Raw genomic sequence first — 25,536 nt, forward strand, 5'->3', positions numbered from 1 at the left:
CTGTAAAAAAATATATATTTTATTCATTAAATAACCCCCCCCCCCAAAAAAAAAAAAAAAAAAAAAAAAAAAAAATTAAATTAAATAAAATAAATAAAATAAAATAAAAATTTCTCTTAACCTAATACTTTATTTTCAAAATTTACTCACAAATGTATTATATGGGTAGGAATAATCAAGGGAAGCAAGGTTAGAGCGGTAATCAAAAGAATGTTATCCAGGGACAAAGACAATAAATGGAAACAGACACACACAATAAAGAACATGAAGTAACTAAAATCATACATACAAAGTAACAAAAGCAAATAACAAACTCTGACTCCATTAAAAAACTGAAATCATGTACCAAGTGCATCGGTATGGTTAGCGTCCTTTGCTATTCTAGAAACACCCGCCGATTTGCCGATTATGCGATTAACATGAATCAACTGTATACCTCAGCGAACGAAGGTTTTACAAAAGAAATCAAAAACCATACTAATGATTGTCAGACCTGTGATGGAGTCTGCCACTGATTAATAATTTCAAGACGTGTAAAACTGACTGTAAGTTTATTACAAGAGTAAAAGCGAGCTCTCCAAATATACAAAATGTTAAAATATATATACTATGCAAATTGATAGGACAACAAGAAATAATAGGAAGGTTCGCTGGGGCTCTTTTGAGTTACCAAAACTCCATGTTTATCACAAACTTTGTCAAAGCTGCTAGTTTTTTTTCCTTGAATATACTATTTATTCTTGTATGAGATAGAATTTTAGCTGATCTGATGTAAAAAGTTTGGAATTTTGCTAACCAGCAAGGGGAAGTAAGTCATACAAAACCGATACATTATTTTTTTTTTAAATCACATGACACCATTTGGTAAGAGACATGACCATAATCGATGCGTACGACATTGACATTTCGATAGAGCTTGAAATTAGCATTCCATCAATAGATAATTTAGCCGTATTATATTCCGATGCAATAAATTTAAAAAAAAATCGAAAAAAAAAAAAACAAAACAAAAAACAAAACAAAAAGAAAAACAAAATGTCCAAATTGTCAGAATGTTCAGTAGAGAAACAACATGTTCTTCTATGACTGTAGAGAAGATAATAACAACTATCAAACTTTAAAATCAAATATCAACACATTATAAAATAGACTTCAAATAGTTTCTTTGTCATCTAGTTGTCTGGAAAATTAAAGGAATTACATTAATGTAGAATATTTATATATATATCGAACGAAACGGTAAACTGTTACATATATTAGTATTTTTACATGTTATAACGATAGACAGTAAAATCAAAAATCAGTGAATTGTTTTATGTTCTATTGGATTCAGTCAACCCATATCTTTGTACGAAACAATATTTTGGTTCTAAATCTAAATCACACTTTAAATGTAAAAAAAAAATGTTTGAACAGAATGTTTACTCTGTAGCACAATTAACATATTTGTAGATTGAAACATTGATTATATGTTTTTTTCGTATTGTCAAAGGGATCACATTAATTATAAATATGTTCTGGTGCTCTATCTATCGGTATGATAATGTAAGGACTTTCGTATCCGTCAGTCGTTAATTGAAGATCATCACTAGATGACGTGTCATTGTCACTACTTGCATTGTCCAGATTTACATTTGTGAGAACGTTGCCATTAAGATCAGAAATCAAAGTTTCGAAGGTAGATTGGTCGATTTCAAAGGTCAAAACGTCGTTTTTATTGTTTATAAGAGTGATTTCTTCCAATGGTGAATCATTAAGTTCTTCATTTAATTCGAAGATATTTACATTTGTTTTCCATTGAAGAATGTTATTCATTATACTGGATTCAAAAGGGTCTTCAGCTTGATTTGGATGACAAAAAGCAACGACATTTTGAAAATCACAGTTTTTGATTGTTGTATGCATATTATCATCATCTCGTCTATTTTTACTGGAAAATTGCTTTCCAGTGATTTCATTATCAACCGATATTGCATCACTAGCTACAAAATGTATTTGACCATTCGACGATAAAAGTTGTCCTGGGGGGTCTCTGGTTTCGAAAGCTACAGAACTCTCGATCTGCATGACCTGACTGTCGAAAGTGTCCTCAATGTCACTAAAATCATTATTTAGTTGATTTGCGTCGTTGTCCCTCTTTGGTGATGTCCTACGTAAGACTATTGGTGGAGGGGCAGTCATGATGTGATCATCCAATATACCTATCTCATCGTAATTATACACGTCTTCCCTTCTCTTATTTTTTTCCATAGACGTTACTCTTTGGTTCATTGGACGGAAACAGCAAGCCATCGCTGTAACTACGATTACTACAGCTCCAACCCAGCTCAAGACAATGCTAACAAAGGAGTACATGTTGATGACTGAACTCCTATGTTTCTCTAGACAAAAGGTTTCAATATAAATAAATTAAATATTTTTATGAAACCGTGATGAATCAAAAAGTTCAATTGAAAAATATCTGTACTAAGTTGTGATTGTTTTTAACCTTCTGTTTTTATCCGTGATCCACAAACTTTTATTGTAACTACTCTTTTAATATTACCTAAAGTTTATCGGTTTACAGATTGGGTAAATATATTTTAATTATGGATCTTATAGAATGTATTACTATCTAAAAAAAAAGAAAAACGTCATTAGAAAGTTTCAATACAAAAAAGCTATATTGCTTTTAGACAATTTAAAGGGACGGATATGGGGAATATGTCCAAAAGAGACAACAACCAGGAAAAAAAATAAGTCGGCTCTAGCTCACGCAATGGTTTTTTCATAAACGTCAAGGAAAAACTTATACCACAGGGAAGGCTACATCTGGCCGCAAACATTTAATATACATACAGCGAAATCGGTTTCTTTATATATATTGAAGCAACATGAATGAAAACAAGACAAGACATACAGAGGCCATAAACTCTTGAAAAATGCACACAACTATCCCCTATACAAGCTGCTTACCGTGAAAAAAATACATAATTATGCATAACTACATGTAAAAAAAACTCTATTCAGTATGAATACTTGTTTTATAATAATTGCATATTCATAACTCACTGCTTTCACCATCCATAAGGGTTGACGAGTTTGCCAGACTCAAACGTTTCATTTTAAGTTATTTTGACTTTAGGCAAACAAGAAACTTCGTTTTTCAAAGATTGGTATTTAACACACTATATACGCATATACTAAGTGGTCTATTCAGCTCAGTCAATTATCCTCATACATGGATTTTAAAGCAGTGCAGTTTTTGCCAATTAACTTGTAAATACTACCTTTGGCGTCAACATAAAATTGGAAAGTATTTAATCCCGCGCTATTGTTAACCTCCAAGCTCATCAGTTTAACACCTGAAGTTGTGACTAGATGATAAGTAGTTATCTTGTAACATTTGATTATGGTCATCATCTCATGACATGATTCCACTGTAGCGATACTATCAGAGATTTTCTTTGTGAATAATGATCCGTTCTTTGTTTCATAAAGCTGTATTGAAATGTTGCTATAACTATATACCAATACACTTACACTTATATTTGATTCGACTACTCCTCGATAAACATTCATGTTGGCAGTAGCAAAAAAAGGTATTCCTGAAAAAATCAGTTGAATTATAATGAACGAAATGCTAATTGGCACTGTTTTGTTTTTCTACATTTAAAATTTTATAATTCTCGCCTACTGGTATATTTTCCCCCCAAAAATGATACAGGATTCATATTAATATGCTTTGTTTGATTTGTCAAAACCGCCAACCGGTACCCAGTCTTGGTGACTTACGGAAATAACCAAAAGAATCGCTTTATGTCATTCAACAATAAGGTGACATATTTTAATTCAAATTCAACAACAGAATCGTACACATACGGTTAAGACTACTTAATTTTCACAACAAATGGTTAACAACTAAAGCAATATAATATAGTGTGACACTTTTGAAACTAAAATATATTATTTATGAACAAAATTGTTTTTCAAGGAATATAATAGCATACACAATTGTATATCATACATCATGTACATCTATCGTCTGTGTGTAATGCAATCTATACAAATAGCGTTATAATACATTGGGAATCTTTTGACAAAGCAATGCCGGAGATACCCTGATGTTATTGCACAACGCAAAACACAAAGAATGTAAACACTTTTGTGTTTGATATTTTTGAAATAAAATTACACTGACCTCGATACTGATAGACAAGTGATTTGTTTTGTGATACTGCTGATTTATTGTTGTCTGTATAACTAATACACCGATAAACACCATTTATGTAAGAGGGTACCAACAGCATTGGTAAAGACAGTGTCTTATTCCCTAGCGCCTCTATTTGCCTGATAAGGCTACCATTATACCAGTGTTCTAGACATTTGATTAAACCAGATTCAGTAGGTCTTTCAACACATGTCGCTGAGCATTGATCAATGTCAATGTCTACATCTACAATTTATAATTAACTGAAACTTAAGTTTGCTTTTTACAGGTTAGTACTTTTGTTATCTTATTTACATTATTTGCAATTCAAAATCAGATGTATCGAAGTACATGCTTAAACATTTGTTAATCAAATCATTTCCCAAATAAAACGAACAATAGCAGTAAATATGTTAGGATGCATGATTTATATTACTACATTCCTTGCTATTACAACAACGGTAAACAAAGAAACAAAAAACAAAAAACAAAAACAAACAAAACAAAACAAAACAAAACAAAAACAAAATGATGTTGTCACTGAACAAATTCTGATTACGAAAAACAACTTACAAGACCTTAGTTAAAGATGATTTCCATGCATCTTTAGTTCCTGAATAATGTTATAGGGAGAATAAACAACGGAGATATGACATATAAAGCACCATTTATGTTCATCTGTAATGGTGACTTCTTATAAAAGGGGAAAATATACTTTAGTTTCGATTTAAATAAATTGTTAATAACTATTACAATTCCCATTTTTTTATTTCCCTTCCTTTTGTCATTACAGCACTCTGTGCAATATTATAAAAAAGGAAATGAAACAAAAATAAATTAGTAAATTGCTTTTACTATTTTTGACATTGTTAGATTGTCTTTAATCAGCAGATATGAAATTCTTACCATAAAATTTAAAGACTTGGAATATGAGAGATTCTTCAATCGTATCGTTATAAAATAAATAACATTTGTCAACTTTATCCCACAAGCGAGTGTCGACAACACATTCTGCTTTGTCCTTACATGAAATATGACCATGCTATTAATTCGTTTATCCTTTGGCCTGATTTGATAGTAGAAGTCTTGATCTATGAAACTGTCAAGGAATATATATTTTGATCCGTATCTAACATACATTACATCGAATCTTCTATGTAATGCTCCTGCAACTTTAATATAAACATTAAGAGTTGTTTTATGGAACACTTACTAAAACAACATAAAACAAAAATAAAAAAATCAAAGAAAAACATCTACTTGGCCAGGATTTCATCTTATCTAAAATCTTACTTGGCGTATATAAAAAAAGTATATTAAAATGGTTATTAATTGCCGATTATGTTATGTATGACTCTCTTGAAACTCCTCAACAACGTTTTTGTAAGTAAAAGGTTATTTTGACGTAATAACATGATTGTTTTAAGTGGATAAAGTAAATATAATAAACACTTAGGCAATTAAATACTATAATTTCACTTAACAGTATTTTCATTTTTTTTTCACAGAGATTCGAATAATTGTAAGTAGGTAATCAGTAGGATCAGAAAAATATAATAAATGTTTTTATTGATTGTTAGATAACTACACTTACTTGATAATCCGATGACTGACAGAAAATAGGGTCGCCAAAAGTTACAACCTATAATGTATAAACCGTCGTCCTTTTCTGTTGTATTACGTATAGTTAAAGAAATGTATCCTCCTCTAAAAGTAAACCTTGATACTAGTACATTATATTTTTCTTTTTTTCTAGTTGAAACGACACTACCAGATATCTCTGAAATATGCATTACCCTTTTAAAATTTGACACCCACAGGTAAACATACACGGACCGATCACAAAAATATGATCGGCTTTCAAAATGAAAATGCAGTGTTACATCTGTTCCTTTCCTGGCTGTGACTGTTTTATCATCCCAAAATCCGTTCAGCCCTAAAATTGACATGTTCTAACTTTAGATTGGCATGATATTATTGTTTAATTGTTTGGTTCGGCTATTGTTTCTTTTTTTTTCTCTTCGCTTAACTGTTACCATTTACATGTTATGTTTAGCAATATCAAAATTTATTATAAGCATTATTACAATTGTTGTTTGTATTACATATATGACAACAGTAAATAAGCCATATGCAGAATTTACTGAGTTTGTTATTATTTATTATTCTTTGTGATGCAATTTAACAGACACTTGATACTATAATTTCCAATGAATGAAAAAAAAAGAACGCTTATTTTTATGGGGTTGGCTGTATACACTAAAGAATGAAAAAAAAAGCAAAAAAAAAAAAAAAACAAACAAACAAACAAACAAACAAATAAACAAAAAAAACAAAAAACAAAAAACAAAAAAAAACAAAAAAAAACAAAAAAACAAACAATGCTGTTATCACTCTTGTTAGTTCTCCTCTGTAATTATCTTAATAAAATAAATAAAACATATCTTATTATTCAGTAAAGGAAAATAACTGTTAATTAACTTATTGAAAAACAGAATAATAAATAATTCATAACTAGGTAACTGAATTACTTTGTTTTCAAAGTGATAAACGATCAGAAATTTTATTCAAAATGGTAACGAATAACGCCTTATACAGTAGCATAATTATTATTAAAATATGACAATTACAAAATACATGTGCTGAGCAATCTTTCAGTTGAAATAGAATTCATTGTCCTTCGTGTTTTATTGTTGTAAATGAAACTATGTTTGATGTATTGAACTTTAATTTTCAGTTAAGAAAATCGGACAACAGACATAACTTAACATTACTCGACATTACCTGACATTACCATTGCTTCCTTATGTCGAACAGTAATTTCAATTAATTTGATTTATCTCGCTTTACCCAGAAATACAAATGTCATTTATGCATGTCAGTTTGGTTAAAAAATCATTCCTCTTTTCTCAACTGGAATTCTTGCGTTACATGAATGCACATAAATGACTAGTGATTAGTATATTTTGTTCAAAACATTTAAAAATAATGTTGATTTATAGAATAAGATAGCAATAAAAATGGTATATTTGAATTTACCATAAAAAATGCAGTTTGTTTGCCAAATTCATACCTAGTAAATAAGTCCAAAATTTCATACACATGTACAATTCATTTCAAAACGCTTTCAAAGTATTTTTCGACTATCATCACCCATGTCAATAGCAAAATATTATTTTATTGTTTACTCTCCTCTCATCACATCTTCTTCCATGTTTCCTATCAGCCTCTCTTTCATTCCCACTCCTGGTTTCCCTAGTATCTTCATTCCTCTGGACGCCTACATAGTAAACTTTTCCCAGAACCTCGCCCTTTTCACCTTCTCTTTTATATTATGACATTAAATCTGCCATTTTTTCGCCACATCTTATTCAATATTTCTTCTTTTTGTCGTGGCTATAATGAGATTCGACTACTCTGCTGTTTTCCCATGTCCTTTCATCATCACTAACATCAACTCAATTTTCAACTCCTTTGTATTTGTCTAGATCTTTTCTATCACTTTCCATGGAAAGTCGCTATATTTTTAGACGAGCAAATGACACTCTTGACCAGTCCTCCTTATTAGTATTATTTTTTTATCCGCCCTAGAAATCTCTGGACCCGTGATCCTTGGAAAAATGGTACGTGTTCGACTGGATACAAATCTTAGATTAAACAATAGTAAGTTTTCAAAACTTCGTATGATATGTGAAATGTTGAGCGTCGAATGTGATGAACATATTGAGAAGTCAATTTAATAAAAAAAATTAACTCACTGTATTAACCTGAACTGAATTGATAACACGTACCTTAGCTGACAACTCTTTCCACCTCACCGGATGAGTCCCCGGGAACGGTCTATACCTCCTCTACACGATGTTTCTTTCTGCTATGAGTTGTTTCATGTCTTTGTTGGTTGTGATATATCCCTCTTTGATAATGTTTTTAACCTACCCGCTCATTCGCCTTTTTGACCTTTGAAAATTATTCGCTGCTGTGCAGGTAAGCAGCTGCAGCTGGCAGTTTTTGTTTCATATGTTGTAAAATTAGTGGCCAGTTGCATCGATTATTAACATATTTTTTTAAAATAAATCATCGTTCTTCATTTGGTGATTGTACATGTGTTTTTCTACCCTTATCAGTCATGCTTGTCACTTTGATCGAGTGCTCGCCAAAAGATATACTTCTTGGTCATTATCAATAGACCACGTGTGATAGGTCTATAACAAACAAGGTGTGCAAAAGTTATTTTAACTTACTAAAAATACAAATAAAAAGTTTAATGTATGTCAGCAATATAATGTTAAGGTCTAAGCAGACAGACTGCAGTGACCTCCTGTGGAGAGCATAATAATTGCAAGATAACAAGAAATGATGATTATCCAATGTGGTCCCTACAGTGCGGCCAGTTTTTATTATCAGTCAAATGATGAAGAAACAAATTTTGATGAAGATTGCTTGCTTCATTCCTCGAGTTCTGATTTGATATAGTACACTTATAACCTTCAAGTATGGTAAATTTTGTAATGATATATATTTGTCCTAAAGCATTTTACTAATTGTCATGGTATGATATGTCTATTGGCCGAAATGTCCAGCATTCATAGGGAATTATTGGTTGTCATAGTCCGAAATATATTTTGGTCGAATCGCCCGTCACAGGTCAACATTATGTTTCTTATAATTTGCGAAACTTCTTAAAATATTTCTCTTATTGCATTTAGTTTCGCTTCTTTCTGTTTAATTTTGTATAGTTAAATTTTGTTTTTATAACGATTTGATTCATTTTATATAATTGGTTCGTTTTGATTCTTTCTTTTATCAATTATTTTCGTTTCGTTTTGATTCGTTCTCGTTTTGCAATGACCCGAGAATTATGGATATTATTGATTATGTAATTTTCGTAAACATCCGGGAGCAATACTGCAGACTATAAGACCAACCCTATCTTGGAAAAGCAATAATTCGATTTGTATTTAATTATCGAAACTAACAAATATTTTTTCCGAGACTGGTTTGGTTCTCAATAGCACACATACAAGTAAACGCAAATGAAGCTGCCATTATGCTGTTTTTCAGCTCCTGAAAATGCAGATACAAACTGGATATTGATGCTTTTTGTTGCCATAAGTATACAGAACCTGAAAAGAATGTGGCTAATTCTATGGGAGGAGTGTTTACGGCCTGAATTGTGGCCTCCTATTCATTCGTGGCAGGATATTTAGTATTTGGCCAGAAATTCAGAACGTTTTAGGATGCATCGATTGAACTTACCATGAAATACTGACTCCATCAATTGAGCCCCAGGTAGAGTTTTACAGCGGACATAGAAAATATCATTGTTTCCATACACAGGTATGTTAGAGATTTAGGTAACGCAAAGTTAGCAGAAAAACAGATTAGACATTTTACGAAATACTTAAAACATATTGCTGATTTCAATAGACACAATCTCAAACATAGGAAACCGTTTGAAAAAAAAAATGAACAGAAAGAAAATCACTGAATGATGACTGTGTTCATCCCCTCTTTGATCAGTCAGGGCGGGTGGCTCTTACGTTATTCACTACCCATATACACTTCTCGCGAACGCTTTTTATCGTAACATTATTCCAAGACAGTTATAACTGTTTTCTTATCTATTAATAATTATGAATTAACTTAAAAGTAGATCATATACCAATAACACGGATTATTTTCCTGTCATCTATCACAATAACACATGCGTACATGTATGTATATTTAATTAATTAAACGCAGTAACTAAGGAATACTAAAATTATGTTATAACAATTTTGACATTAAAAAATATATTGTAAAATTAAGAAAAAAAATCTTACGAAGGGAAGCAATGGACGGGAAAGTTCCCCAGCCAAAGGAGAGAAAATTGGCTGAAAAAAAGTTAACAATCTGAACTTTCTAACCTTTGTAGCTACACAAAATGAAACCTCGGAGGCACAAGGTGGTAGAATCTCTCCGGATTTTGACCGATCCGATTCTAAAATTGTAGTTTTACTGGTTGACTGGAACTACTCCGTCATTTCCGATTACTTTTTTTTACCTCTTTGCTTCGCGCCTAAATTCTTTAAGAGAGGCCATTTTTAGAGTAATATGGCTTGTTTATCATTGTTCTTATTAAATATTTATTTAATAAACACCCATCAACTGACTTCGACCATGACAAATAACTTAACAAACGATAAATAGTTAATTAGCCCTAATCATTAAGTCGCAACAAATACATATTAAGTGGTTAGTCGAAGTCGGAGCTTTTGTAAGATATGATTATTATATCAACGAAGAAAAAGGCATTGCACTTTATTTAAAGGGAACCAATGTTAGATGCAATCGATTATCCAAGTACTTTATTTGTACCCTAGGTGATTTTCTGCCTTCCGAGTGATATACTTTAATAAACTTCATATACTTGTTCTCTTCGGTATTTTTTCGTGTTTTAGATAATCATTGACTACCAGAAAAAAAACAACATATGTTATATACATTCTAGATTCCTTGGCCACGACAACGATGCACTTGCATTCAGGCAAATGAAGAAAATTATACCGGCCAAGAACTTGACTTTCCGGCGAATTGTTATCTGTTAGTGGATAGTATATATAGTAATAAGAGGCCCCTTATAACTCCCCTACAAGACTGAAAATGTGCTGAGGCAAAACTAGAAAATTCGAAGGCAAAACAGTTCAACCTACTTCAACAAAGACGAAGGGTTTATATAGAATACGTAGTGAAATAACTTATAACATTGGAGTAATGGGGGCACTGTACAGGCATCTGCGATGGGAAGTGGCTGCTTTAGTTGAACTTTGTGCAGGACTTGTCAAAAAGAGAGCAGATTTGATTAGGAGTATTATATATCAACTAAAGAATAATCGAATTCACGTGTTATTGTTTTCTTTGTACATGTACATGAATCCAAACAATACACAAAACATTGACATCACTAAATGGAATTATGTTTATAGTATATTTTGTGGAGGCCATACTCTCCCAAATGTTAGATAAAATATGTCTGTTTTTTTTTTTTCTTTTATTTTTGTTATTACTGTTTTAGCAAGGAACTAGTATGCTATTTTCACAATAAATAAAACAAATGAGTAAAATTTTAACACTACAGTCTCGCGCAAGCGAAAAATCAAAATCATTTGGGAATAATACACTACTTGTGGCATTAACGTGAAACGTTAAAAATAAGTTAATAATAAGTATTGATTTTAACGATTTGGCATAAGTCGTTATTTGTTTGTTTGTTGATTAATGCCCTTAGAATACAAATGGTGAATATGACCCATGCATTGCTCTGGTCACACATACTTTGTGAAGATATCAAGTAAATATCGTTTGCTCTAAGCTCCATCATATCTATAAAACGAACATAAATATGTGTAAAATGTTTGCATATACATCGGACATTTTTTGCGATCGATTTGGACAAGTTTGTAGAAGTGACAGCGTGGTCATTAGATAACAATCTAATTAGACTTAATAATTGTCCCATTCTGTATAAAGGATCTAACAACACTCAATTTTACTTTCTGTTCTGATGGAAATACAGAAAATGGAATCTTTCCTTGCATTATAAATGGGTACGTTTTCTTATTTAAGGCCGCAGAAAGCATTATCATAACGGTAAAATACGCCGATTCAATCGATCTTAAAACTGACTGTTAGATTGATAGTAAGCAAATTGTGTACTGATCTTAATCTGAACAGTTTATTACGACATCGGATCGAAAGAGAGAACACATAAACGCAGAACTTTGGTCAGACGGTATAATAGTAATTTTGAAAACCGTCTGGTGTAATTGTTATTTGTAATACAATAAATTAGTTGTCTATGCGGCAGATTGAAGGAACTGAGCTATAGCTTATCAACTGAGAATACGTTAATGCTTGATAAAAGGTGCACTGATCAAAATGTAGGATTGATTGCAACCATAGACGGATCAAAGGGTTACCTCGGACCCGCCTCCGTGGGACATATTGGCCCGTCCCCGTCCCCTTTAGGCTAAAAACCACTAATTCCACTTTCCATAGGCTTCTATGCTAATTTCACAATATTCAATGGCTTCTCTGGACTTTACCTTAACTTTAACCTGCAGAGGACTATATATCAGCATGATTCTACATATGTCAGCTCACAATCCTCAGAATGGCATGTGGGGTTAGCAGACTTGCAGTGCAGTACTGGTCACCGGAAGTGAAGGGTCTATAAATAGCATGGGAAATCCCAGTGTTTTCACAAGATAGGGGTATATTTAAAAATCATTATGGAGATTAGGCTTCACATCACAAGAAGCAAAATGCACCTATAAAATGTACAGAAATGTTTTTCCTTTCAGAAACTGTTTAAATGTTTTAAATAAGATGAGAACTTTTTTCACAGCACTATGAGGAACAGGGGTAATTTCTGCGTAGGACTATTTTTGCGTACGTTCCAAATGCTCATTGGTTGAATTGGTGGTCTGTAACCTAAAGAGTCACTTTTTGTCTTAGAAAAAAAATAACTATACAGGTATCTTCCTACACACATAATGAATGCATTTGCAAAGTTTCAGTGAAATGTGACAAGCACGTTTTTAAATATTTGATTTTTAAATATAGGGTAACCAAGTTGTGCGAGCAAAAAAGTGACAATATTCTACCATACTTAAATGCATTAAATATTTGCAAAGAACTTTTTCTGACTTTTCAAATAAAAAATATCAATCACAATTTGTTTTTAACCATATCAATGAAGAAATAGTTTTAAAACTAATCATTTTCTGAGAAATTGGTCTATTTTTAAAAATTTATTTCTGACATGCCTCCCCCTTTTTCTTGATCACATGTCAAAAATCCTAAATCTTTAAATGTTCACAAAAGGTGATATATTTGGCTTTAAATTTGTGAAAACAGTGTTTTCACATTAAAACATGACCAGTAAAGGGCACCTAAAGCAAAAAAAGTACTCAATAATGGATTTTCCATGTCACTATAGGGGAATGCTGATATGGCCTTAACCGCAGTAATGAAAGTGAGTTTTTCCTCATTTCTAACCTAATTTTTGCTCAAATCTACACAAAACTTGATTTCAAGTGCTTATTACCACCATATTTAGGTAAATATAGCCCTCAAAATTTAATATTTGATATTTTTACTAAATTTTCTACACTTTTTACAAGATAGGACATAAAAATCAGCCAAAAAGATCAATTTTTCTATAATTTGGACCTATAACTTAAAAAAATGCATATTTTGAAGGATGTTTGTAGTGTATTCCTCTCATGGCAAAGTTAACAAGATCTTCAAGTAGTTTAAAGCTATTTCAAGAAACTTTTCATTTTGCCATGGCTTCATCTTAAGGCTAAAAACCACTAATTCCACTTTCCATAGGCTTCTATGCTAATTTCACAATATTCAATGGCTTCTCTGGACTTTACCTTAACTTTAACCTGCAGAGGACTATATATCAGCATGATTCTACATATGTCAGCTCACAATCCTCAGAATGGCATGTGGGGTTAGCAGACTTGCAGTGCAGTACTGGTCACCGAAAGTGAAGGGTCTATAAATAGCATGGGAAATCCCAGTGTTTTCACAAGATAGGGGTATATTTAAAAATCATTATGGAGATTAGGCTTCACATCACAAGAAGCAAAATGCACCTATAAAATGTACAGAAATGTTTTTCCTTTCAGAAACTGTTTAAATGTTTTAAATAAGATGAGAACTTTTTTCACAGCACTATGAGGAACAGGGGTAATTTCTGCGTAGGACTATTTTTGCGTACGTTCCAAATGCTCATTGGTTGAATTGGTGGTCTGTAACCTTTATCAATTGAAAATTAAGTTAAATACAACATATTTTGTGGTTGAAGGAATGTATTAAAATGTGTTTTTATCAAGGAATTTTGGTGTCCCTAGCCCCCTTTTGTCGGGTATTTTTATGATCACTCATTTAGGCAAAACATCTGAGTTTTGTGCGAAGTTGTGAGTTGCCTATGAAAGATGTATTTTTGTTGTGTGTTAGATACCATTCGTATTGGTGAATTTAAATCGAAGACTTTAATGTCAGCAGTTTATGACAAGATTATTTTTATATACGTTTTAAGATGATTCTGATTCTCTCCTTCTATATCTAGTTTTTTTGCATTTTGCCGATTATTTGAGACGTAAAAATTCGAACAAAAAGATACACAGAGCCAAATACTTTTTTTACGTAAGATTCATTTTCATCGAGCTTCACACGAAATTTACGTGAATTTCACATACAATTAAAATGATTTTCATGTGAAATTCACGTAGCATTAATTTCATGTGAACAATTCACGTGAATTTCACATGAAAGCTATATTCATCCAAATTTCACGTGAACTCTGTTGCAAAGTTTATTAGCTCAGTTCGGTAGAAAATCATGTGAAATTCATGTAAAAATCACGTGAAATAATGTTGCCTGTGTAGATAAGTTCAGCACAGGAGTACTTTGAAATGCATTTTCTTAACAACAATACACCTCAACTTTGCTGTCATTAATTAAGTTCTTAATTACAGTGCAAAGTACAGTTTCACATTAATAAATACAATATCTTGCTGTTGTCAGGGAAAAGTTTGTCGAAATAAACCTAGAAAACGTTTTTGAAATGCATTGTCAATGAAATTTAAATGTGAATTTGTCAAATAAACTGCATTTTTCTGTTTTATGGTAAAACAATACATATACCATTTTCATTTTTGTCTAATTCTACAAATCAAAATTATTTTCAAAGTCGTAAACAGTATATGCTAATCACTAGTCATTTATGCGCACAATACACGTATTCAATCTAGAAAAGGGAAATATTTTTAAACCAAACTGGTATGCTCAAATGACAGTTTTATTTCTGGATAAAGCGAGATGTTTTAGATTAAATAAAATTACTGTTCGACATATGGAAACAATGGTACTGTCAATTAATGTCGAGTAATGTTAAGTTACGCCCGTTGTAAGATTTTCTCTTTTAAAACATTAAAAAAGTCAAGGGGAACATACAATATTTTTTTCATATATGATAACACAGTTACAACACACTGCATTTTTTTTTTATCAAATTGGTTGTACTAATTAAGAACCCGAGAAAACATGGGTAAATTTAAGATCCCTGTCACAAGAAAGAGTCTAATTTGTATTTTCTTCGCTTTTTAACAGTGAGATTTATTGATAAGTAAACGATTTAAAAAAAAGTTCTTTTTTAGAAAATTATCTCAAGAGCGCAAACGAAGAAAAAGACCCACCATTTGATTTCAGTCATAATGTCATTCAAAGTCTTCTTAGGTCTTTAATTGATAATAACTATACAATTCAAATGGAGATAAATGAAATACACAAATGAAGGGAGAATTACGTTGTCTGCTGCCAAACTATTTTACCAGATTTGCTTTGAGTTCTCCACGCAAGTTACCCGTATGCTTGTCCAAATAAGGAATTTTCTTTGAAATATTCAAAAGTTAACATGTTATTTACAATTTGGTTGTGCCAGAATCAATGTGACAAATTTGGCAACAGAATTTTGACAAACAAATTTCATCCTTATTACATCCTTTTAAACTAAGTAAATAAGAAACGTATCACTTCGATAGGAATTTTGGATTGTATCTTATCTAATTAGGATAAACATTTATATTTTTAATCCACAAGAAAAGAAAGACAAAACATGGTTAGCGAATCCTTCTTTTTTGTACAATTTAATTTAAGGCTTATGTCGGTAATGCAGAAAACATACTCTAGAAGTAGGCAAAAGAAAGGCAAGTATTAATAGTCTTTATAAATAACAAACAATAGTGCAATTGTCATTAAGTGAATAGTGAACTATTAGCAATCGATACTACCCAGCCCTTCTAATTTTAGAAACAAAATTGATATGACTGGGTTCGATGTGAGTGAACTGAAAGTAACAAAAAGAGAAGTAACGATGTGTGTAGATACACGTACTGTTTGTGTTATGATTACAAATAATCGATATCATAAAACCACTCTGGCTGGTAATATATCATGTGTATATCTATGCTCAGTCGAGAAATAAACCAAAGAATATCAAAGTAATTTTCAAAATTTTCTAATTTAACTTTATATCTTAATCTTGGCAAGTCAAAACCAACTAAGTACCAATTTCCAATAAATCTAAAACTTTCACAACTATTTAAATCTACATTCCACATGGGTAACAAGCTAGCTAGTGAACAGCATCACCTTTCCAATAGAAAATAACTTGACTATGACGAAAGATAAAGTTCTGGCTACAAGACTAACGATACAATGACTAAATCAAAGTATATTTACCAAGATATACGACTTATCATAAAAAAATAAATTCTACAGTAATAAAAAAAAATGTATATACATAACATATGTATAACAAAAATGACGCGTTGTTTCTCTATTTTAAATCACTTCTACCATAAGTGGTGTCTAAGTTTTAAATTAACTGGTACTTCGAATTATTGAAGTAATATTATTTAGGATTTACTATTGTGATTCGTATAGTATAAGAAAACCAAGCCATATACTCTAAAAAGATATAAGTAACACACATACCACAAAGGAAAATCAGCACCAACAGTAGGGTGACGAATTTTACTCCCATTTCTCTGACAAAATACAAAAAAAAGAAGTAACTAATGTAGAGAAAAAAATCGTGTATCTCATTCCGTGACATTAAGTATAGACGACAATATAATAGTGTACATTGATCAATTTCAGTCAAATTTAAACTAATGTTGTCGAAATTCTGAAGAATTCAATATAACAACAGGTGTCCTGGAGACCTCATTAGAAAGAATGTTGAATTTTCTACGAATAAGTGTTTGGTGAAATTGACGAAAAGATGGCATCATGACAATAAACGAACAACTGTAAAGAAGAACAAATATAAAAATAAAAAAAAGATAAATGAATAAATTGTTGACCTACCTTTACTATGATATCCAGTTAATATCTTTTTGTATAGTTTGCGATATTTTAAACACACGATTGGAATAGGGGTACTGGATATGTTTCCTGGTGTGTGATACATTTATATATTAATCGTTATGATGAACTTTTTTTTAAATACTATTTTTTGTATTACATCAATTACCGAATACAAAGAGTTTATTTCCGACATAATGCCCTAAATCGGTCAAGCATTTCATTCCATGATAACTTCAGATGATAGCACAGTAACTATATTTTGTTTTGTTTTTGTTTCGGTTTTTTTCTCGCAACAAAAGAGGATTACCACATTCCGAGAGAGTTATGTTTTCTACCGAAGGTTCAACTTGTTCGTTTTATGATTTGTTTTAATTTGTTTTCTTGTTATATGGTTAATTTATGTTATTTTCCGTTCCTTACGCCTTTAAACTTTTAATAGAAAATATTTATAAGGAATTATATCTCATTTAAAAGTATTACACTCCTTGGTCTGGAAATCATCAAATGCATTAGTTTCCATTTTAAGTCTGTTATCTTTCGGATGAACGAAAATAAAATGCAATGTTTTTTTTTCTACGATTAAGTCGCTCATGTTACATCGAAGCAATTGTTTCGACATTAAAAAACAGTTTTATTGATCCACCCTGTATAAATTAAACGCAAGTGTGCGTCAATATCAATCATTTAAAGTCCTCTCTATAGATAATTTCTGTTTGGAAAGTACTGTTGTTTTAACTCTGTCATGTTTTGAATTCTAAATGAAATTGTAAATTAGAGTTTTAAAATTTTGTTATACTTCGTTGTTTATTGCTGTATTGGACGGATTAGAAATTTAACAACAGTTACTCTTCCAATGATGCTTAAATTTCGTTTATTCCAATTAGGTAAAGTCTTTTCGCACTTGATCATTTGTTTTTCAAAATTTAGATTTTGGCATTTCTACATTATTATAACAAACAAAATATATTCCAAGTTTTATTTTTATTGAAACAGAGGACCAAGTTATGTTTTCAAAACCATTTTCCTTCAAATGTGTAGTCTGCCTAACCAAATGCCAATCATTTTTTGTTCGATTCAACTTTAAGCCAGAGTAGCTTCGACATTGTTCTATTAGATTAAGAGCAATGCTAATATCTAGTTTTGGACATCCTTGACGTATACCTCGACAAATACTGAATTTATCTTAAATCAAACCATTACTAGCAACACAACCTTTTATATCAGTATGCATTAAGTTGACCCATTGAATGAAGCTATCTTTAAAACCATTGTTTTATTCAAAAGCTTTAGTAAAGTCTAGAAGTAGAATAGTTCCATTAACGTCTTTGAATTTTCCTGAGTAATCAGTGATGTCTTGAATTTGTCTAATATTGAAGCCAATATATCTATTCTTTCACACATTGCACCTAAAATTTTCAATTATAAAAGGTTATTGCAGAACCTCGAGATTGAGAAATTCAAGGCTGATCCACCTGACTGTTCTTGCAAAACCTCTCCATTCAAATATGGTCCTCCTGATTTAACCATCATCGAAAAAGAATCTATGCGGAATATCCTTTCTAAAGGTCCCAAGTACCGTGAACCACGCTCCATAAATTGGAATTTTAACTTTAAAGTTTTTATTTAAGAACATGGATAGAACGAGAACAAGAAGACATTGATTTTTGTCAGAGTGGTTAAAGGCCGTGAGGTCTTTAATTTTGAAACGATTGAAAGTTTTAAGTAGGTCAATGAGTGCCAAGGCTACATCAGGTTTTAAAGACCACGATGTAGCAAAAACATTGTCTACTATACATGACAAATATGTTGTCGTACCAGCAGACAAAGCCAAAACAGCATTGTTTTTGTCTGTTTTAATCCAATGTTTATTATCAGAGGTAGACGTAGAAAATAATAGCAGTGATAAGACCTATACTGCTACCACACTTTCCAAAGAAGAGATTGTGGAAAATCATAAAACTGTGCTATCCTCTTTTGGTCTCTCTACCAAGGACGATGATTGTGATTTACCATCTATGTACTGGATTCCTAAGAATCCACAAGAATCCATACAAACAACGTTTCATAGCTGGATCTGCAAAATGTTCCACCAAACCGCTTTCAAAACTTTTAACTTTTATACTCACAACTGTCAAAGAGGGTCTGCAGTCCTACCACAACACTTGTTACTCCCGTAGTGGTATTAATTCAATGTGGATCCTGAAAAAATCAAAAAATCTTTTGGAAACAATTAGTTCAAGAATATTATTTGAATATAATAGCATTAAAACCTATACAGTCAAACTGTACATTTCTATTCCCGATACTCATTTAAAATCCCGACTTATCCCCGAAATATTATACATCGTTGTTTTTCAAAAAAAAGATGGAATACCTAGATACAAATATATAGTTCTTGGTAGAGATTCCTCATAAGTAAAAATTCCAAATCATCCTCCAATTATACAGAGGAAGAGGTTTACCAAACGCTGGGATTTTTAATCGACAATATATTTGTCCAGTGTGGTGGACGTGTTTTTCAACAAACGGTCGGCATTCCATTGGGAACATATTGTGCTCCTTTGATTGTTGACATATTCCTTCACTCTTATGAGGCTGATTTTATAGTTGATCTGATCAGAAAGAAAGAATATCGTTTGGCTAGATCCTTCAATCTCAGTTTCCGGTATATAGATGAGGTATTATCTTTAAACAATCCTAATTTCGGGGATTTGATACATCGCTTCTACCCAAAAGAACTTTAGATAAAGGATACTACAGACACTGTGAACTCAGCCTTATATCTGCACTTAGAAATCGATGGTAAAGGAAAACTATTGACCAAACTTTACTACAAACGTGTTAAATTTTCATTCAGAATTGTCACCTTCCCTTTATCTGTGGCAACATCCCATCAGCACCTGCGTATGGAGTGTTCATATCACAACTCATACATTATGCCAGAGCTTGCCGAAATTACGCAGACTTTTTGTATCGCACTAGAACTCTAACAAATAGGCTTCTGAAACAGGGTTATGTTGCTACAAGATTGAAGTCATCACTACAGAAGTTCTATATTCGTCATCATGAACTCGTGGATCCTTATGGTGTATCCATCTGCACCATGAAAACTGATTTATTCAACGGGTCATAGTTTTCCTTTCCTCGTTTGTCTAGCCCAGACTTGACTTTCATGAGCAACTCGGCGGGTGTTTCCAGAAAAGCAGAGGACGCTTACCCTACCGGTGCACCTGGTCCATGCTCCGAGTTTTTAGTGGAGTCCAAGTTGCTCATTTGCTTTTAGTACTTTGTATGTATGATTTTAGTTACTTTATGTTCTTTGTTGTGTAGGCCTGTTTTCCATATCTGGTCTTTGTCCCTGGATTACATTCTTTTGATTACTGCTATAACCTTGGTTTCCTTGGTTACTCTTTTTATGTAACTGTTTGATCCGTATGGGCAATTTTTATGGAGTAGCGGTTTAAGGCTCTCTGCTAATGCATAAAACAAAACTTTAGCGTCATAATTTAAAAGGGTTATTGCTCTTTAACTGTTTACTAGTAATAGGTCGTTCTTTTATACATTAGAAAGATAAGTCCTAATTTTTTTGGAGAATTTGATAAGTTGCCCTTTTATTAGCAGAAGTTAAACACTTTTACTATCAGTTTTAAAATGTCGTCCCAAAAGGTCCTATGGAATTATACATTGAGGCCATTTGCCCCAGGGGCTCTAATTTGATTACTCTTAAGATAAGTTAATTCAAAATATTTTTACAATACACGGATTCTGTTTAACCTTTTTAGCGATATATAATACATTATTATTTCAGCATATGCCCAGACCTACACTCACAGTGAACAGTAAAGATACTTTATGTCATAACCGCTTTATATTAATGTTAAGTGCCAGTTTAATTTCCAAAAAAACGCGTACAAAATTGGTCTCATGTGTCCGTGTGGTACAATGTAATATGTTTAAATTATACCGGAATTTTCGAAATGGACAGCTAATATCACCTGATTTTTATTGATATAATTCATTACACCACTCATGTCAAGGATAAAAGGAAACAGTTGATTGTTGAAGTGCTTTTTGAATTTCAATTGGCTCCGGTTTAGTCGTCATGCCGTCGTCATAAAGGAAAATCATTACTTGTGTTATCAATGAGCTCCAAATTAGATTTCTATAACAGTTTTGAATGTATACGTTCGTCCTGTAATAATTTGATAAAATAAAACCAAAGAAATATCATTAACAGGTTTTCTATCAAACAGGAACATTTTGAAAATGTAATACATAGTATAGGTAATTTGAGGATATTTCACCAATCTTATTTTTACAGAGCGTCAGGGAGGATGTCTTATAACACGGGTGCATCGCTTTTAAGTCTGGAAATTACGACTTTTCTTTTTTATTTGTATTTCTTAAAAATACCGAATAATGGTAACAAAGGGCACACACACACACACACATACACACACACACACAAACATGCACGCGCGCGCAAGAACTAAAAAAAACAAAAATAAAGCGAGAAGTCCAATACTCATTAAAAGTTGAACTTGAGGTTTCTGTGAAATTTTTGTGTGTGTTTCTTTCTTCAAGTTCAAAGAAAAAAAATTTGCTATTTACATGTATATTCAGCTCGTTCATTGAATTGCAAACATAATGTCTTGCAGCTCGGTCAGTTTACAAGTGATGTATGTTGCTTTTGCCTATGTTTTCATTTTTGAATGAAATTATTAAATCTGTCCTTTTAACAGAGTATTTCTTCATGAAATATATAAAAATAATTGTAATATACGTCTTTACATATGGCGCTCATGACTAAATAATTACATTTACTGTGCATATCATTACAATATGCTTATCTCATTGAATAATCTGATTTGCATGGGATTTTAAAGAATGTTACTTGAGTCGATAAAACATATGTTCGCTATTTATATAATCCTCGCCCATAAATAAGGAGACTACTTTTATTACTATTAATTGTCTATTTATATGTACATCTAAAATATTACAGAAACAAAATGAGATACAAATATGAAATGTAAATATTAGATAACAAAGGTATCACAAAAAATCCGAACACTAATCCGATTCATAATGAAGTCAAGTCCAAACACAAATCTGGCAAAATAGATAGCACAACACCAGAGCAGCTGCTACCGCAAAAGTCATATCTAGATACAGGCAACTCAAAGACAATGTTGGGTTAAATCAAGGTTTTAGAGCGCGCTAAACCTCCCTCATTGAATGTTTTATGTTTGATATTTCATCGGCGTGTAAAAGCGTTGACTTTTTACATAAAGCGCTCTTCATTGAAAATGAGCAAAGTTCAACGCATTAAACGCCAATGAAACACCAAAAATGAAGCATTCAATTCTGAAAAGATACATTAGATCGGTGTACTTTAATTGTGCACTTATAATTTTGACACAGAATAGAATCGTCACATTCTGAGACGTTTGTATAATATTGATTTGTTGTGACATGCATCATTAACTTGATCCTCTATCCTACATAATAACATCTAAGTGGACTGTCTCGTACTACCATACATTGTGTACTAAGTTACAGCCCTAGATTAACCTTACGAGGAGGAATGACCCGGCTAGCGAAAGTTATATTTTTTATATAGCCTAGCTGGCCGAGTGGTCTAGGGCTCTGGACGGTGTTGCCATAGATGTCACAGCGGTACGAGTTCGAGTCCCGCGGAGAGAACGACCAAAAATTTGCATCGCAAATTTGAGAGTTCTAACATCGTTGGGATTTTTTCAGACCCTTCTATATATATATATATATATATATATATATATATACAAAACTTGAATAAGCTTGCATATTAAAATATCATATTATGAAATAATATTTTCATTAGCTGTGACGATGTCATTGTTTAAGTGAAACCCTTGATTTGCGCATTACCGGTAACAGAAAGAAACGTATATATTTGAGATGAAAGGAACACATATCGTTATAATTTCAACTCCTAAATAACTATCAAAAACGTGGTATCAGCAAACAATACTAAATTAATAAAAAAATATCCTATATAACTTGCCGAGATGACCTGGGGAACTGTGCAGTGAATCATTTGTAATCGTGCGAAATATTAAACGAAACATATTTTACAGTGAAAACAATACTCTATACATGTATCTTATTTCTATTCGTTAATACGAAAAACAGTAAGTTCTGCACATATTTCTTGCAACGTTCCAAAGGTCATAACCACCACTCATCATTTTAGAAAAAAATAAACAAAAGGTAATATATTTTTGCCTATCTAGAACACAATTTAAAAGTAAAATCCTTGCCTCAACATCATGTGTACTTATAAAAATCTGGGTCAAAACATTATCATATTTGTACATTAATATATTGATTTTCCGTTGATTTATTGTCATTATTGCTTTCAACATTTTTAAAAAGTCACATGACCTATAAACATGTCCTGACGGCATGTCAGTGTAATGATTGTTGTTACATCAATTGGTCGTTGATGTAGTATCATCATTAGATGAATTGCCGTCGTTAAATGAATTAACCAGTTCTGTGTTCTTGAGAGCGCTGATATTTATTTCCGAAACCAATGTTTCCATAGTTTCTGAACTTTCATCGGTGATTTGTCGAGATGGAATCACGCTCATAATGTATTCAATGTTCATTTCTTTCAACGGCGACTCGAAATGTTCTTCACCTGACTCGAAGATATTTACATTTGATTTCCACTGAAGAAGGTTTTTAATAATAACACTACTAAACTCAGATTCCGAAGAGCTTTCATCTTGATCTGGTTGATGGAAATAAACAACATCTTCAAAATATAGGTTGTTGTGTATCACATGCATTGCATTTTCATCTTTTCTCTCATAACTTAGCGACCAATTATGCGTACCCATATTTTCATCTTGTTTTCCGTTACTAGGAGACCAATTTTGTGTACCTTCATTTTCGGTGAGAATTTTATTTCTAGCAATTGATTCTATTTCACCACTAAACGGCAAATATGTAGGTAGTTGTCTTTGCAGCTGCCTGTTATCTATAGGCATGAAGTGGTTTCTTTGACTTGCAAAAGAATCATCAATGTCGCTATATTCGTTAATGTGTTGATTTTCCCTGTCTATGTCTCTCATTGGTGAAATTTGTCGTCCAACAATTTGCGGAGGTACAGTCATAAGACGATAATGTATCGATTTCATCGTAATCATAACAATTGTCTCTTCTTTCATCTGTCGCTATAGATTTAGTTCTATATTTCATCTGACGGTCACAGCAATACATCGCTGTAATCATGATGACCACGGCTCCAACCCAGCTCAAGACGATACTAACTATCATTGTTGTTTCTCTACAATTAAATGATATCAATATTAAACTTCAATAAAATAAAGGCACATCTCAGTGAGTGGTACACTGTACCCTCTCCCGGAAATCAGATAAGAATCCTCATACATTAATAAAGGCATTTCGATGGAAAACAATATAAGATGTAAATAATAATATAATAATCTGTGAAACTTTCATCTAATATCATTCAGCAATGTCAGACGAGTTGTTCGAGGAATTTAGTATGATTAATGTGAAGAATCTGTGTCATTCATGTTTTCATCTGTTGTCCCAGAACACTTATTTTATTATTAGTTTATACGGTATATGGTAATTTTTTGTAGATCGAATGACAAATAAACATAATTTGAATAAAATGAAGGTCAGTGCAGTGATCAGGCTGAAAACAAAATTGTAAAGTGACTAGTAAGTAATCATATTAACTTTTGCAACAACATTTTAGTTTTGATATTATATGAAGACAATTTTATAAAAACATATTTACCCTCGGTGTCAACGTAAAAATGGAAACTACTATATCCCGCTGTATTTCTCACCCTCATTTTCATCAATTTTGCCCCTGTAGATGTGCTTATAAAATGGCACATGATCTTATAATATTTGATTAAGACTGTTTTCTGATGGCAGGAATCCTCTGAAGCAGGACTAATAATTATACCAGACATTTCAGCTGTATAGAACGATCCATTTTGTAATTCAGTGACCTGCATTGATTGTATATCTTCGAAACTGTACACCCATACTGGTGTACACATACATAATGGTGATATTTGAATCCATTTTTCCCCGGAAAACATTTCTGTTTTCACTTGCAAACACGGGTTTTCCTGAAATGAAGATAGTGATATAACAAGTTTTGTACTATTTGTCCGTTGATTGTTTATGAGGTAACCCGTGTTTATATAACCCCGATGTAACTTTATCTACTTTATCCTAAAACAATCCTAAAAGCAGGTATCAATTGTTAATAAATTATTTTCGATTTTCCAACCAATCGACAAATATGTGTTTCATTACACTGAACCACAATGATGTTTCTCTTGGTATAAGAGATTAGATATATATCATTTATATTAAAATCTAAT

General features: G+C 32.0%; 1 protein-coding gene across 1 annotated transcript; it reads right to left on the reverse strand.

Moving 5' to 3' along the window:
- Window positions 1-1,304: 1,304 nt before the first annotated feature.
- Window positions 1,305-5,500, reverse strand: LOC148597558 (uncharacterized). Its single transcript, XM_088563967.1, has 4 exons — window positions 5,096-5,500; window positions 4,181-4,435; window positions 3,270-3,587; window positions 1,305-2,381 (listed from the first exon to the last, which is right to left on the reverse strand). The coding sequence occupies exons 2-4, from the start codon at window positions 4,287-4,289 to the stop codon at window positions 1,501-1,503; spliced, it is 1,308 nt and encodes a 435-aa protein (XP_088420093.1). The 5' UTR covers window positions 4,290-4,435; window positions 5,096-5,500; the 3' UTR covers window positions 1,305-1,500.
- Window positions 5,501-25,536: the final 20,036 nt, after the last annotated feature.

The sequence above is a fragment of the Perna viridis genome, chromosome 15 (assembly GCF_037379345.1).
Source record: "Perna viridis isolate PV_CMFRI_1.1 ecotype Kerala chromosome 15, ASM3737934v1, whole genome shotgun sequence".
Lineage (NCBI taxonomy): Eukaryota > Metazoa > Mollusca > Bivalvia > Mytilida > Mytilidae > Perna > Perna viridis.

Coding starts and splice junctions, on each gene's coding strand:
- LOC148597558 (XM_088563967.1), bottom strand. CDS start 4,289: ATGCTGTTGGTACCCTCTTACATAAATGGTGTTTATCGGTGTATTAGT. Junction 3,588..4,180: donor ACTTGTCTATCAGTATCGAG/GTCAGTGTAATT, acceptor TGATTTTTTCAG/GAATACCTTTTTTTGCTACT. Junction 2,382..3,269: donor ATTTTATGTTGACGCCAAAG/GTAGTATTTACA, acceptor CCTTTTGTCTAG/AGAAACATAGGAGTTCAGTC.